At 35.3% G+C, this 16,564-nt stretch overlaps 4 protein-coding genes across 5 annotated transcripts; 1 reads left to right on the top strand and 3 right to left on the bottom strand.

The window, feature by feature from the left end:
• Positions 1-390: 390 nt before the first annotated feature.
• Fibp (acidic fibroblast growth factor intracellular-binding protein) lies at positions 391-9,716 on the bottom strand. Its single transcript, XM_076132593.1, has 11 exons — positions 9,554-9,716; positions 8,665-8,761; positions 7,893-7,994; positions 6,838-6,919; positions 5,476-5,621; positions 3,625-3,724; positions 3,095-3,222; positions 2,563-2,631; positions 2,161-2,247; positions 1,657-1,755; positions 391-1,254 (listed from the first exon to the last, which is right to left on the bottom strand). Exons 1-11 carry the CDS (start codon positions 9,636-9,638, stop codon positions 1,176-1,178), a joined length of 1,074 nt encoding a protein of 357 aa, XP_075988708.1. The 5' UTR covers positions 9,639-9,716; the 3' UTR covers positions 391-1,175.
• Positions 7,083-7,817, bottom strand: He (Hemese). Its single transcript, XM_076132783.1, has one exon. It carries the CDS (start codon positions 7,815-7,817, stop codon positions 7,083-7,085), a length of 735 nt encoding a protein of 244 aa, XP_075988898.1.
• Positions 9,717-10,130: 414 nt separating the features above from the next.
• LOC142984916 (uncharacterized) lies at positions 10,131-13,808 on the bottom strand. Of its 2 annotated transcripts, none has more exons than XM_076132797.1 (3): positions 13,668-13,808; positions 12,472-12,632; positions 10,131-11,910 (listed from the first exon to the last, which is right to left on the bottom strand). In XM_076132797.1, exons 2-3 carry the CDS (start codon positions 12,624-12,626, stop codon positions 10,404-10,406), a joined length of 1,662 nt encoding a protein of 553 aa, XP_075988912.1. In that variant the 5' UTR covers positions 12,627-12,632; positions 13,668-13,808; the 3' UTR covers positions 10,131-10,403. The 2 variants fall into 2 exon arrangements, with proteins under 2 accessions (XP_075988912.1, XP_075988913.1); XM_076132798.1 differs by lacking the exon at positions 13,668-13,808 and adding an exon at positions 13,478-13,607.
• Positions 13,809-13,922: 114 nt separating this feature from the next.
• On the top strand, positions 13,923-15,632 carry LOC142984840 (uncharacterized). Its single transcript, XM_076132687.1, has 2 exons — positions 13,923-14,295; positions 14,439-15,632. The coding sequence occupies exons 1-2, from the start codon at positions 14,112-14,114 to the stop codon at positions 15,602-15,604; spliced, it is 1,350 nt and encodes a 449-aa protein (XP_075988802.1). The 5' UTR covers positions 13,923-14,111; the 3' UTR covers positions 15,605-15,632.
• The last annotated feature ends 932 nt before the right edge of the window (positions 15,633-16,564 follow it).

Here is a 16,564-nt window from a genome sequence, read left to right as displayed (position 1 = left end):
CCATAAGTTTAGGTTTCACGTGAAAGTCGTCACGTGACACTACGCTGACGACATAGGTTCAATTCCCACTAGAAGCAAAATATATCAAGCCGATAATTTTTTTGGGGTCTGGTTGTACTATGTCCATTATTTGTCAAAATATTAAGTTTAATAAAAAAATCTTTATAACAATTTTAAGATTAACACCGGACTTTCAAAACACGACGAGCAATATTTTCTCAACGATTTACTTTCAAAAAATTGAAAATTGCAAAAATCCTTGAGTATTACGCAATAACTATTTTAACCGTCTTCGAAAGGCAGTTCTCAAACCGTATTTTTGATGCCAAAAGGTTTCTACGCGAAAGTATAGAAAAGATATTACTTAAATAATAAAAGTATAGAAAACAATCCTTTTTTAAAGATTTATTTATAAAAAAACATCGATAACAAGTAAAAATTAATATTAATACATGATTTAGGATTCATACAAATACTACTAGGTTACAATCACACTTAATAAACAGAAATATACATGAAAATGTATGAAAAACATACATAATATCACGCTTGTTATATCCAAAAGTGTAGGCAGAGGTGTATGAAACACATCCACGTTTCGCCATTAACAATGTTAGTCCCATGTAATAGGGGGCGAGACTATTACATGGGACATATACCGGACACGTTACCAAACTCCGGACTACTCATAACCAGAGTAAAATAATAAATTAATAATTCATAAATTAAATAAACTACATACCTTGCCCGACCCGGGTGTCGAAACCGTGGCATTACAATCAGCAGTCGGGTACATTACTGACTGCGCCACAGAGGCAAGATGATATATAATTGCCATATTCATAAAAATATATGAAGTTAGGAAAGGCTTATAAGATATTTTGTTTCTTTCACTCCTTAGCGAAATGAAAAAGTAAAAATATTTTAGTCTTTTTACTAAAATAGGTTTATAGTGTGTTTATGAATAAGAGGGTAAGATTTTAGGGTATGCACACTTATGTTTTAGGTGTATCTTCTGCTCTCAATATAGCAAGGCGTAATGTTTGTCTGTCTGTGGCATCATATCTCCCAAACGGATGAATCAATTTAGAACAGTCACAAATTCCAAGTATATTTCTGTTTATAACTTAATACTAATTTTAATTAATATTTGACTGGTATATAATATATAATAATTAAATATGATACATAGTTAGTAAGCACTGACTAATTACTCTCATATATCGCTCCCACACGCTCTTAAGATCAGCCTCCCTGTGAATTAAATACAATATTAATATAAATATAAGCCATCACCGGATGCAGCTGAATACCAGTATTGTACATGCAGCGACTGTCTATCTGACCTCCACAACACAGTCACCTGGGTTATAACACGATACCCCACGGTAAGACTGGTTTCAATTATATATGAATATATAATTAGTTAATATTACAATATATTATTAAGTTGGGGAAAAAGTATTTTCGCATTATAGTATGTGCGGTGCTTTGACTTCAAGAATCACAAATGAGTACACGGTTCATTAGGTTTCTTTCAGTGAGCTCGTGAGGTACCCAAATATCGAGCTTTTTTGTGTAGAGAAATTATTTTATTACAAGTTCATACATACTATAATGCGAAAAGACTTTTTCCCCGACCTAATATATATTTACCTGAGTACGTCCATCTGTAAAGCACATTGTTCGTAGGCACATAGGAACTGCGCTAAATCTGTCTTGGGCCAGCTTCCTAGTCGTAGTGGCTCTATACACCTGCAAACATACAAACAAATATACAATAAATCGCGAGCTATTTAAAGAAATAATTCCATACATTATACATAAAATCGCGCCTTCTTAGGGGTAAGCAGAGACCAGAGAACGTCACTTGGTACGATCCTTACAAACTTACTTTGCTTTATTCACATATATACAATAAATTATGATTATGTCTCAATATCCGTAGCGCAGTGGTTAAGGTGGTGACCACGCTGGTTCTAATGCGTACAGACGATGTCAGTTCGATTCCCACTCAAAACTAAATAATTACGTGTCATAAAAATGTCATATCTAGGTTAACTATGTAATTGATTTGTATGTTTGTAAAAATCCCACAAGAGCAATTATTAGCGCTAGAATGTCTTTATATAGAATAAAAAGCTATTATATAGAACATACCTCTCAAGTAGATCAATGAATAAAGATCTGAGTTCCCTCCCACGGTGTAAGTTACAAGCTAATCCCACTAGCGCACGCGTGTATAACCTGAAAATAATAATTAGAAAATAAGTGCTTTTTTTAACTGCTAACTGCGAGGCCCCGGGTTCGTTTCCCAGGTCAGACAACATCCGGTCTTTTTTTCAATTTAAATAGACTAGCAGACTTGGTCGATTCCGTCCCGGTGAAGTACAATTTTATTTTACTGATTCCATTCCGGATTTGCGAATGACATGAATAATAAGTTAGTTAAGAGAAAGTTTTACCTAGTGAAGTAATGATTATCGTGTTGGTTATGTAAGTTAAATCAAATCAAATATTTATTTGCGAATATGGGTATAATTATAATGATATGTGACTTACCTAAAATTAAGTTCCAACTCTTGGTAAGATTTCTCCAATAGTTTCGGTCTTAGACGCATACAAATTAAACTGAAAATAGGGAAAGAAAATATAGTTAGCTAAATAATAAAATATTTTTCTTTTATTTTACTAATTTACTAGTCTAATTTTCGCATATTACAAATTCCCGTAATATATCCCGAAACTAAATCTAGGGAATGCTAGGGTAATATCCCAAAACAGGAGTACCAAACACCCAAATCAAGGTAATATCTCCCAAAATCGCGGGAAAAAACTAAAAACCGGGATAACTCATCCAAAATTGGACAAATAATATCCTTATAGTTCGGGTAAATGTTCCCAAAACATGGGTAAATCTCTAACATTTTCAGGGTAAATCTCCCCACTTTCAGGGTAAATCTCCCCACTTTCAGGGTAAATCTCCCCACTTTCAGGGTAAATCTCCCCACTTTCCGGGTAAATCTCCCCACTTCCCGGGTAAATCTCCCCACTTTTATTCAAATTTCCCCACTTGTATCATGAAAAAACTCACTGTTTATGCTCCTTCTCCTTGTCCAGCAGTATGCGTAGTTCGCGCAGTTCGAGCAGGAACTCTCGGTCCATCTCTGTGTCATAGTACTCCGGCCCGGTGCAGCTGTACGTCCAACTTGTCATTATAGCCTGGAATAGACCGAAATAAAGACTTAAATTTAGACTAGACACTGGTGTGTGCGTTTATACAAAAATGCATTATAAAATTCTCTATCCCCCCTGCTCGGTTTTCGCCCCATTTTAAGAAGTTATTTTACAAAAAAAACCTTTACAACTTTCAACAATAAATGTTCCCTGTGAATCACCCTAGCTATTAAAAAAATAATCATCATCAAAATCATCATCATCATCAACAACATCATCACCGACATCATCATCATCACCGACATCATCAATTCTATGCCACTATGCGGTCACCCATCTATGGAATGACCGCGGCAAGGTTCGCTGAACTCACAGATCGTTTACCGACTGGTGAGCGCAACTGGCTATGGGCTAGTAATAAATAAATATTATTATGACAATGCTTACCTGAGCGCAGTGATAGAAATCATTGAATGATAAGTATTGCAGCTTCCTCTTGGCTGTTTCAAACCGCATGCAAGCAATGAAAACCACTGCGCCGTACTTTCTGAAAACAAAATATCCAATAATGATCAATTTTGAAACTGTATATGAGTACTGGAGATCAGTGGTCTAAGTGTATACATCACACAATGACTTTTCCAAGTGATTGCATCGGGTTAAAAAAATATATATCCGCTTAGCCTTTTTCCAAACTAGAGCGAGAGTATAATTTTCCATCTTGAAGACGACATTTGGTAGAATTTTCCATTTTGAAGACGACATTTGGTAGAATTTTCCATGATGAAGACATACATCACTTGGTAGAATTTTCCATGTTGAAAACGTCATTCGGTAGAATTTTCCAAGATGAAGACGTCATTTGATAGAATTTTCCATCTAGAAGACGACATTTGGTAGAATTTTCCGTGATGAAGACGTCATTTGGTAGAATTTTCCATCTGGAAGACATCATTTGGTAGAATTTTCCATCTTGAAGATGTCATTTGGTACAAATTTCCCATGATGAAGACGTCATTTGGTAGAATTTTCCATCTTTAAGACGACACTTGGTAGAATTTTCCACGATGAAGACGACAATTGGTAGAATTTTCCATGATGAAGACGACAATTGGTAGAATTTTCCATGATGAAGACGTCATCTGGAAGACATCATTTGGTAGAATTTTCCATCTTGAAGATGTCATTTGGTACAAATTTCCCATGATGAAGACGTCATTTGGTAGAATTTTCCATCTTTAAGACGACATTTGGTAGAATTTTCCATCTTTAAGACGACAATTGGTAGAATTTTCCACGATGAAGACGACAATTGGTAGAATTTTCCATGATGAAGACGTCATTTGGTAGAATTTTCCATTATGAAAACGACATTTGGTAGAATTTTCCTTCATGAAGACGACATTTGGTAGAATTTCCATCTTGAAGATGTCATTTGGTAGAATTTTCCATCTTGAAGATGACATTTGGTAGAATTTTCCTTGATGAAGACGTCATTTGGTAGAATTTTCCATCTTGAAGGCAACATTTGGTAGAATTTTCCTTCATGAAGACGACATTTGGTAGAATTTTCCACGATGAAGACGACAATTGGTAGAATTTTCCATCTTGAAGGCAACATTTGGTAGAATTTTCCTTCATGAAGACGACATTTGGTAGAATTTTCCAACTTAAAGGCCACATTTGGTAGAATTTTCCATCTTGAAGGCAACATTTGGTAGAATTTTCCTCGATGAAGACGTCATTTGGTAGAATTTTCCATCTTGAAGGCAACATTTCGTAGAATTTTCCATCTTGAAGGCAACATTTCGTAGAATTTTCCATCTTGAAGGCAACATTTCGTAGAATTTTCCATCTTGAAGGCAACATTTGGTAGAATTTTCCGTGATGAAGACATCATTTGGTAGAATTTTCCTTGATGAAGACGTCATTTGGTAGAATTTTCCGGGTCGATTTCTTAATGGAAACGCCACTTGGTAGATTTTTTCGGGTAGATTTCATTATGTATACGTAACTTGGTAGAATTTTCCGGGTTCCTTTATTGAGGAACACGTCACATGGTAGAATTTTCATAATCACATAAGAGAGAATGGGTCATAATTCTTCCCGTTTTTGTAAAATTTTCCGTTGCTACTTCGCTCCTAATAGATGCAGCGTAATGTTATATAGTCTAATGCCTTCCTTGATAAATGGTCTATCCAACACAAAAATATTTTTTCAATTCGAACCAGCAGTTCCTGAGATGAGCGCGTTCAAACAAACTCTTCAGTTTTATAACATTAGTATAGATATACTTACTTGGCAAGTGGTTCAGACAACAGGAAGGTAGTACGTATGTTAGCGACAACGTTCCCCGGCATTTCTTCCACACACTTGAACACGCGTCGTACATTGTCGAACTGACGGCGACAGCAACGCAATGGCGCCCCTGAACGTTCCGCTACCTGAAAGAATAAATATAAAACAAATTATAATAATATGTAATCCATTTTATTCTATCGTACGGTTAGTCAACTTAGTGTCAAAGTTGTTCAAGCCGCCCGAAAGGCCTTTGACATGGCTTAACGACTGTTATCTTAGTAGACAACAACCGACGTCGACCATTTACATGCCCTCTGAAGCACGGAGACGCTCTGTTCAAATACCACTATGCGGTCCCCTATCTAAAGAATGACCGCGCTAAGGGTTGCTTCACCCACAGATTGTTGTCAGACCGGTGAGCGCAACTGGCTATGGGCGCCTCAAATGCCCTCAATAAAAGTATTAAACAAATGTTAGGCATGCAAGGTTTCCTCACGATGTTCCCTTCACCGTTAGAGCAAGTGATAATTATTTCTAATACACACATATCTTCGAAAAGTCATTGGTGTGTTGCCTTGGGTTCGAACCTGCGACCACTTGCGTATGACCAAAATGTGTTCGATAGTGTTGGTAGCAGCTCCTTACATCATCAATGATTCATACCTAACAGAAATATTGTTAAAACCATTTGGCGATTAAAAAAAGTGTCCAGCAGTTTGTTGGCAGCTCTTCTCATTGGCCCTATCTTCCGAACTGGCGGTAAATTCACTCTCTGTATCATTGACTATCATAAGTGACAGCATTTGACCTAAATGAATAAATTAATTGATTTTATATGAAAATTATTGAAAGGTTATGTCATTAGCCACATGAAAGTAAACGTTAATTCCTGTATAATACAATAGATTGATTTCATACCGTGTTAACTACGCCATTTTAAAGTCTCTCGCTCGCACTTACACATAATATTACAATAAACGGGTCTTAAACGCGATTGAAAATTAAAGGTTAGGATTTGACTTTTAACGCCTACCCTCACTTGGTTTTCACTGCGTATACATTGTTCGAAATCGTCGTTACGTCGTGCCGGCGAAACTTTGCGTTATAAATGTAATATTATGCATACAAGTCGCGAGTTTAAAATCTTTAACTGATAAACATACTTATATACTTCTAAATACATACTTATATAGATACATTAACAACCAAGCTCAGAACAGATACTCGTGCTCATCACACAAACATAAGTCCCGGGTGGGATTCGAACCACACGCGGCGCTACGGTTATTGCGGCGAAGTGACCACGTTAACCACTGCGACAAACGTGCAGTTATTTCATAAAATATTATATTAATTCACCTCATCTAAATCCTTCCTGTGTCGTGAAGATAGTTTCCTTCCAAGTAATTCTCTGATTACAGCATCATCTAGATCATAATACCTGTAACAAATAAATTAATATTATAGTATGGTTATTGGTCAACCTAGTGTCAAAGTAGTTGTAGTGTTTGTGGTGAACTGTAGTTATGTTAAACAACAAGCGTGACTTGTATCACGGAGACGCTCAGCTCAAACACTGCACCTACATCTATGTAATGTGCGCGTCAACACAAAATCAATGATGATGTCAATGATGATGTCGGTGATGATGATGTCAATGATGACGAAGTCAATGATGATGATGTCAATGATGATGTCGGTGATGATGATGTCAATGATGACGATGTCAATGATGATGATGTCAATGATGATGTCGGTGATGATGATGTCAATGATGACGATGTCAATGATGATGATGTAAATGATGATGTCGGTGATGATGATGTAAATGATGATGTCGGTGATGATGATGTAAATGATGATGTCGGTGATGATGATGTAAATGATGATGTCGGTGATGATGATGTAAATGATGATGTCGGTGATGATGATGTCAATGATGATGTCGGTGATGATGATGTAAATGATGATGTCGGTGATGATGATGTAAATGATGATGTCGGTGATGATGATGATGTAAATGATGATGTCGGTGATGATGATGTCGGTGATGATGATGTAAATGATGATGTCGGTGATGATGATGATGTAAATGATGATGTCGGTGATGATGATGATGTAAATGATGATGTCGGTGATGATGATGTAAATGATGATGTCGGTGATGATGATGTCGGTGATGATGATGTCGGTGATGATGATGATGTAAATGATGATGTCGGTGATGATGATGTCGGTGATGATGATGTTGATGACAATAAATGTTGACAGTGACGATGTTGATGATCATGTCGTTGACGATGATGATAGGAATATGGACATGGTATTGATGTGTTCATGGTGATGTTAATGATGAACTAATCAGAGCTTACACGACGTTTAGTAGTAAGACAGTAATTGTATAAGATACTCACTTTTCAATCAGCATCTGTTTGGTCGCGTCATCAATTTGAAAGATCATCTGATCGGACAACTTCGATGGTACTGTGAGTAGCCGCTCCAAGAGTGCAAAGGTCCTGAAAATTTAAAGAAAAATCTGTTATTTCCATAGAAGCTGTAGAGAGATAGGCCTGAAAGAGGTGGAGCTCGTGGTAGATTGGGTAACAACCGCACATCGATCTTTCAGAGTAAACTACGAATGCCAAAGGTTGATCTATGGATGGGTGACTATATTATACATATAAATTTCTCCGTGTTTCGGAAGGCACGTTCAATTGTGAGCCCCGGCTGTTATTTCCAAAGTTCTTGAAAGTCGGACAACCAGTCTTACCGACGGGTATCGTGTTATAACCCAGGTAACTGTGTTGTGGAGGTCCGATAGGCAATCGCTCCATGTAAAACACTGGTATTCATCTGCATGCGGTGAGTCTGGAAGCCGACTCCAACATAGTTGGAAGAAAGGCTAAGCTGATGAGTACAAGCTCTGCTTAGTTTGGAATCAAATGACCGTGTGTGAGTGGTCACTAGTGGACTGGCCCGACTTTGTCCAGCTTAAGTACAATTTTATCCCGTTGATTCCATTCCCGTGTGAATTTCGATCCCATCAATCCCATCTAAACCTTCCCATTAAAAAAAGAATTATCGTACGTACATTTTACGCGTACATACATTTCGGCAATTCATTTTTATTTGCGTAAGATTTATTTACGAGTAAAGGACAGACTCATGTATGTATGTGTTAGGTACCTGTAGTGGTCGAGTACATCGCTAGCAATAAGTTCGACGGTAGCTCCATGCTGCTTGGCAAACCCTCGCTGATGTAGAGTCGATACTGCTTCACTTGCTACAAATAAAACAAATTATGAAATTGAATGATGTTGGTCATGACGTTGGTGATACTTGTAATAAAGTTGGTGATGATAATTATGATGATGATAACATTGATGATGAATTTGACAGTATTGTTACTATACTCTCAGAATGAAAGAACAGTTAGGCCTTGAGGTGAACACTCCCAAAGCAATGGTAGTGGCATGGAGACCTAAACCACTGCGCCATGGAGTCAACTACTTAAAACTGTTTACAAAGTGATCCAATGAATTGCACGGATTTGAAGACCTGTTTCTTTTAAATTGTTCAATTGTGCAAGGCACATATCTATTGGCCATTTTAGATCTTGAAGACTTTCTTTAATTATTGTTAGCATCAGACAGGAACTATTTATAAATCAAACATTTTACATACAAAGTTTACATGCACTTATTATAGTCTTATTCTAATAAGACTAAACACAACCACAGCTGTTTAATTCAATAACTCATACCAGATTTATTAATACAAACTATTACAGACGTAATTACATCTATAAATTTGATATTAAGCCAAGTTTTCAATCAATTTTGTACAAAAACGGATCATGTTTCATAAAAATATATACCTATTTTGGTAACAAAATAAATCACTATTTATTCTATAAATAAACGCGAAAGTGACTTTATTTCTGGCCTAAAAGTGAGCAATAAATAACAGAAACTCACATTACATAAATGTGGAGCTAAATTTAGAAGATAAATGAGATTTTTACGCCGATAAAATATGATAAAGGTGGTACATAGATTACTCGTGAAATACTTACAGGAGCAGCCCTCTATCCACAGCTGGTATATCTCAGGATCTATCAAAGTATAATTACTCACAAACACATCAACTTCTGTATACATTTTTGTTTATTTTTGTGATTTTTTGAGTAAATAAAATTATCAATTACACAGGAATGTTTTTGACAGGTGACATCTAAAGACGTGTGTTGCCAATGTTAAAATAAAAAAATATACAATTATACCAGGAACAAGAATGCCTATTTCATGTACACGACTATTTTGTTCAGAGCCTGGTTGTAAATTCATCTGAATATTTGCGTACGTATGAAGAAATATATATTCATTATATTTATAAGTTGTCTGGCTGTCTGGTAGTTATTTCAGGTCCGATGGTCAAAATTTGGTTTAAAGATTTTGGCGCTTCGGTGTCCAGTGGCATTTTTCCCGATTATTCATCCACACATATTCGATCTTATCACCCGGATGGGCCGATTAATGCCAAATATGTGCATAGTAAACCTCACGCCCAGGGCATCTTGTCAATCATGCTTCCGCGACTACAACAGTCGGTAACCATAGTGTTAAATTTGTGTGTAATTAAAACAAAATCAGAACAATTTATAGACGCATTTATTAAATTCTTATAAGCTAAAATCAATCGTTAAAACTCTCGTCATCCAAATATCCGTTTCCTTGCTTCGATTCATTGCAATTAGACATTTAGCCACTCTAATAAAAAGCATCTTTATCAACATTCGTTCCTAGCCATTAAAAACTTCAAATACATACAATATACATATATCACGCCTTTTTCCCATAGGGGTAGACAGAGACCAAAGAACGCCACGCCAATATAGGTAATTATATTCATAACAGTTTTAAATTTTAACTAGAAGTGGCAGAATTTTCATTAGTCTGTAACATTTCAATTTCAGACCGATTCATTTTCAAAGATTCAATCTTGCTATCATTTATTATAACGGTATCACTACTCAAATGACTGTGATACCGTTTAGTATGGTTCAGCAACAAAGACCTACGGACAGATGAGTAGTCGCAGAATTCACAGTTAAAAGGTTTTTTTCCTGTATGTACAATCTCATGTAACAACAAACTATCTGTCCGAGTAGCTTTATAATCACAATATTTACATTTTAAACCATTCCCTAGATGCACAATCGAATAATGTTTAGTAATTTCGTACTTATTCTTACAAGTGTACCCGCATGCTGTACATTTATGCTCATAGTGACATTTTTGATGCATAACATACTGACATTTGAAATTTGTTGAATACTCACACAGTCTACAGTACATAACAACTTCTGATTTAGAACGCTTATTGTGTAAAGCGATTTGATCTTTAGTTTTTGTAGAAAAATCGCAGTTGACACATTTGTATGGACGGTTTGTATTACCTGTATGGTGACGTTGAAAATGTCTTTGAACGGATGCTTTAAATCTTGCTGTGTAAGTGCATTGTATACATTGAAATGGTTTTTCTTTATTATTTGACGCTAATACTTTTATATTATGCCAGTCGACTTCAGAAACGGGATCAACAATATAATGATTGTTTTTCTCATGAACCGTTTGACCTATGATTTCTGTTTCTTCATTGGAACATTGGTTTGTTGTCTCCGGGACATCCATATCATTATTTTCTTCATTGACATCGTTTCCTTCATTTTGATCACTATTCCTTGGCGCATATATCTCGCTGTAATGCGTAACTTTATGTTTCCTACTCTCACACATATAATAAGTTTCAAATTCACACAGAATACATTTAATAATATCATTCTGTTTACTTCTTTGCTTATGTAAGTTCAATCGCCATCTTATTTTCGTAGAAAAATCACATAAATCACATTTATTCGCCTTGTCCGATACTTCGTTGTGTATTTTAGCCAAATGTCTCGTTATATGCCCATCGTATTTAGTTACAAAGGGGCACTTATCACACTTATAAAACGTCTCTTTTTTATTATGAACTTTACTATGTTTCATAAAATTATGTCTATAAGCAGTTGTGTATGAACATTCAGTGCATTTAAACTCTTTCTCCAATCTGTGCTTGCGTCTATGTGCGTTCAAATTCCATTTATAATAAGAGGTGTATGTACACTGATCGCAGGTATATAAAGGTAGGTTTTTCTCTTTTTCCAAGCCTTTGCATTCATGCTGAGTGATCATATGTCTGGTTAAAGAGGTTGGGTACTTAGTGACATAGTTACAATGTTCGCAGTTAAACGGCTTGTAGTTAGAATGTCGAGCGTGGACGTGTAGTGAAAGACAGTTCCTGTATATTGTTGTGTAGTCACACATTTCACACTTTAGTTCCTTGGGTATTTTTTGAGGATTCTTCTTTTTACGTTTTGAATATCTTGTACTGGAACAAAGAATAACATATTATATTATTATTGCTTCATATAAAATGTAGAATGACGAATAAAATTTACTGTGCGGTAAATGGAAACACCCAGAGGGGATGCTGTAGAAAGGCAAGAATATATCTGTGTGTGTGTGGAGTAGTGGTAACCAGCAGTCCTGTGAGATGATGTATCACTGTATGAAGCAAGGAAATTTTGTAAGGATCATATAAGACGTTCTTTAGACTCTGGCTATATGAACAAAGTGTGATTTTATTATGTACTAGTTTTTACCCGCGACTTCGTCCGCCACCTGAATTTTCCCATGGGAATGCGTCATTTTCCCGGGGTAAGTCCTTTCTAGGGTATCAAAATATCTCCACACCAAATTCCATGCAAATTGGTTCAGTAGTTTAGGCATGATTGAGTAACAGACAGACAGAGTTACTTGCGCATTTATAATATTTAATATTATAAATGCGCAAGTAACTCTGTAGTAGTAACGCAAGTAACTTCCATACTAATAATAATTAGTATGGAAGTATGTATGACAAAGACTAGAATGTTTTTATTATACTCACACTTCCATCTCCTGTACATTTTCCTCATCGGGCTGCTCCTCGACCTCCACCTTGACCCACACGCTGGCAAACATGCCCATGTCGGAGTCAGGGTCATGCTGTTCAAAGTCTTCAGATGGTTCCTCTCCTCGAGGTGTAGGTTCTGCATCTGACATTTTAAACTGGAAGGAATATACTTACATTAAACATGCATTTTGTTATGATAATGTTAGTTTTGGGTAAAAGGAAGCCCTTTATATAAACAATGTATTGTAGTAAAAAATTGAAGAACACATTTGTAAAGTTAAAGTTGTGTGGTGGGTCTTTTCTACGTCCCTACCTGTTGAACTGCCAATAAATTCACCTATTGTATTTTTGACAATTATACATAAGTGTCTGTATATGACCTGAATTACTAAATGATTCAATTTTGGGCAAGCCTATTGCCATATACCAAGGGTGTGACCAAATTAGAGGGTTGAGAAATATTGTATTAAAAATTATGACAGATCATTGTTATTTTGCTCAACCTGGGTACGAAACCAACTTTGTGATCTACCACGCAGTATGATCAAGTTTAGTATTTTTATAACAATCAAAATCAAATAATTTATTAATTATTCAAATATTGACACTTATGATAGTCATTACAATTACTGAATCTACCACTAGCTCGGAAAGGGGGTAGAGCATTATGAGAAGAGCTAGCAAGAAACACACGGCCACTCATTTCACTTCTTTTCAATCTACTTATTTCTATACGCTATCGAGCATACAAGGAATAACATTCCTTGTTTACAGGTACTATTGAAAACTTGTGAAATTCTAACAACAATTTTAGTAATACTTGAAGTTTTATAGTGGCTTAAGAATAAAGCAAATCCCTCATGATTAGCAGTCGCACACACTACCACTTAGCCACAGAGGCCACCGTTTTATCATGACTGTGTTTGTAAAATACACCGGGTGGCGCAAGATAGCCCGATTTCTTATGACAACAATATGAGTTACATATAATAGGACTTACTGAAGCTTTAAAGAGACGTGTTTATAAGATTCCAATAGTAATTTACACGAATTGGACGCTAAAACTTGTTTTTATGGTCACAGGTAAGGCATCTATTTTTGGAAAGAAAAAACAACAAATTTTTTTGGACACCTCTTTCGGCTTTCGACGATTTGGCCAATTCCAAAGGTATTTACAGAAGGGTACTTACTGTGTTAGTCTAAGGAATTATAATTCCTTGAATCACAAATATTTCTTTAACAATTTTCACAAAATCACAATTTGTTTTTTTTCTAAATAAATTTTACGTAAAAATCAATTTATTGGTTTACGTTTAGAAATCAACGTTTGACAGTTGTTAAGATGTTCGATTTTATTACAATTCAAGTGAAAATAAACGAACTAGTATACAATAAACATATAACAGGTAAATAGTAAAAGATACATAAATGCCGAAAATCAATGCAACAAATATTAAAATATATGCGAAATATTTGATCGAGAAGTTTTTCGTATTTCTAAACTTTTGGTTTTCGATTGTAACTAACTTCACAGTTGTTTATTTTTTGTTCGTACACCAGCGTCATTAAAGAAACATTAGGAATTAAATTTAATATTATTTCTATTGGCCTTGTATTAAATGTTTTAATTAAAAATGTCTTCCAACAACCGTGGAAAAGTTATCCGCGGCGACGCACGGGCGGTGGTATACAAGGTCATTCAATATTTTGAAGAAGAGAAGAAATCGAAGAAATATCTTCCCAAAAGTCACAGCAACCTTCGTGCAGCGCTAGCAACTGGTTTATCCCACAGTACAATATCAAAAATAAGAAAAGAAGGTATGTGTAAATAATATTTCGCAATATAACCTTTGCCGATAAAGAAAAGATTTTAGCAGTAGGTACCTTATTATCTGTGGTCATTGTAAAGGTGGTCGTACACTAAACTTTTGTTAACAATCGGAATAATCTTCTACTTACAGGAAAACTTGCAGAACGTTCACAAACAGAGATAAAAACCCCAAGCAAAGGCAACAGAGGCCGAAATAACACCCGCGCTCCCATCGACATTGTGATATTATGCAAAATAAGGGAAGTAATCGCTTCATTATACGACATACATCAACTACCAACCACAGCAAAAATTAGGGAGAGGGTTTACCAAGAAATAAATGTAAAATTATCACAAACGACACTACGTAGGACTTTAAAACATAAACTGGGTTTTAGATTTGTTCAATGCTCGCAAAACAGAAAAGCTCTATTAGAAAGTGACAACATTAAAGCTTGGCGGGTAAAATATTTGAGACAGATAAAAAATAACGATGCTTTGAAAGGTAATAAATGGCTTGTTATATATCTTGGTGAAACATTTATACACGTGCCTTGTCAAAAAAGGATAAAAGGCAAGAAAAATATACTGAAAAAGTGTTTCATCATTCATGCTGGCTCTGAAGAAGGCTTTTTAAAAGGCGCTGAATACTTTTACACAAGTGATCGTCAAGAAATTGCCAGCAGTGATTATTTGAACTACGTTAAAGATGTTTTAATTCCAAATCTACCAGAAAACTGTATAATAGTTATAGACAATTCTTCTTGTCATAATTTCGAGTTAAATAACGCTCCTACCAGCGTAGATAGTAAAGATTCGATCAAAAAATGGATGGTGGATAACTATATCCCTTTCGAAGAGGAATGGACGAAAGTAGAAATGATTTTACACATACAAAAGAATTTACCAAAGAAGACTTACGCGTTAGATGAGTTATTATCAAAAAATGGGCATGAAGTTATACGATTACCGCCTTATAATTACGATTTAAACCCTATTGAACGCATTTGGGTTATAGTTAAAGATAAATTAAATAAACTTAGCACAGATTTAGATATAAATAACGTCGAAGAATTTGTTATGAAAGCGATTAATTCGGTTACTGTTCAAGAGTGGAAAGAACAATTAAATATTGTTAAAACTACTGAGAAAAAGTACTGGTTACGTGAAGTATTGAGAGAAGATGAATTTGAACAGTTTTTCATGACTTTAGGAACGAATGGTGATGTTGATTTTCTGAGTGAAAACTCTAGTTCTGATGAATCGATGCAAGAAATCGAGTATTTGGATGAGAGCTTTGATGAAAGTTGCTTTTAAACTATGACTGTAATAAAAACGTTTATTATAAAATCACTTAGCTATTGTTTTATTTTAATCGGTCCTGTATGAAAAGATATCCATAAGACCCTTATTACCTTTGCGGCATTCACATCCATACATGTTGTCTTACAGGACCTAATATAAATCAGAAAACCCAATAGGTAGCACTTTATTCGACCCGGAAATCACAGGAGGATTTCTGGATTCCGATAAATGACAAACACATTTCGTATCATCTATACTAATATACTTACTAATATTATAAAGCTGAAGAGTTTGTTTGTTTGTTTGAACGCGCTAATCTTAGAAACTAGTGGTCCGATTTGGAAAAATTCTTTCAGTGTTAGATAGCCCATTCATCGAGGAAGGTTATAGGCTATATACCATCACGCTACAACCAGTAGGAGCAGAGTTCCAGTAAAAAATCCCTTCATAGCAAAATGTACAACAAGCAAAATGAGCACGGCACTTAAAATGTACAAATCGCATAATGTGCAAATAGCAAAAAGAGCAAATCGCATAATGTACAATACGCATAATGTGCAATACTTAAAATGAACACTATACGCAAAACGAGCAAAAAGCAAAATGTACATAGTCGCCTTCGTTCACACTAACCACTTACTGCCGTTTCTTAGTTTGGGGTTTGTTGGATTCATAGAGCATTGTAATAAAACAACTTCACATTTAATATAAGTTTATTTATATATTAATAAAGGGAACTTAATGAGGCGTGGTATGAAATCCTTGAATCATCACCAAATAACAAAGCAATGAGGACTTGCGCAACAACTAATTCTGTTGAAATTATATTATTTATTTAAACTTAAAAGAAAACAAACTAAAATGCAAGTCTTGTATATATCATCTGTAGAAGAAATTGTTTAACGGAAATACTTTTAATATGCAAACTGTTTAGTATTTTTTTATACATTTTTTTTTTTGTTTTAAAAGACA

This window comes from Anticarsia gemmatalis, chromosome 28, assembly GCF_050436995.1.
Source record: "Anticarsia gemmatalis isolate Benzon Research Colony breed Stoneville strain chromosome 28, ilAntGemm2 primary, whole genome shotgun sequence".
NCBI lineage: Eukaryota > Metazoa > Arthropoda > Insecta > Lepidoptera > Erebidae > Anticarsia > Anticarsia gemmatalis.
Note: the sequence above shows the minus strand (reverse complement) of the source record. Positions and strands in the feature narration are given on the sequence as shown.

Coding starts and splice junctions, on each gene's coding strand:
- He (XM_076132783.1), bottom strand. CDS start 7,817: ATGAACACATCAATACCATGTCCATATTCCTATCATCATCGTCAACGA.
- Fibp (XM_076132593.1), bottom strand. CDS start 9,638: ATGTATACAGAAGTTGATGTGTTTGTGAGTAATTATACTTTGATAGAT. Junction 2,632..3,094: donor AAGGAGAAGGAGCATAAACA/GTGAGTTTTTTC, acceptor CCCTATTTTCAG/TTTAATTTGTATGCGTCTAA. Junction 2,248..2,562: donor GAGTTGGAACTTAATTTTAG/GTAAGTCACATA, acceptor TATTATTTTCAG/GTTATACACGCGTGCGCTAG.
- LOC142984916 (XM_076132797.1), bottom strand. CDS start 12,626: ATGTCAGATGCAGAACCTACACCTCGAGGAGAGGAACCATCTGAAGAC. Junction 11,911..12,471: donor AATGTACAGGAGATGGAAGT/GTGAGTATAATA, acceptor TCTTTGTTCCAG/TACAAGATATTCAAAACGTA.
- LOC142984840 (XM_076132687.1), top strand. CDS start 14,112: ATGTCTTCCAACAACCGTGGAAAAGTTATCCGCGGCGACGCACGGGCG. Junction 14,296..14,438: donor ATCAAAAATAAGAAAAGAAG/GTATGTGTAAAT, acceptor TTCTACTTACAG/GAAAACTTGCAGAACGTTCA.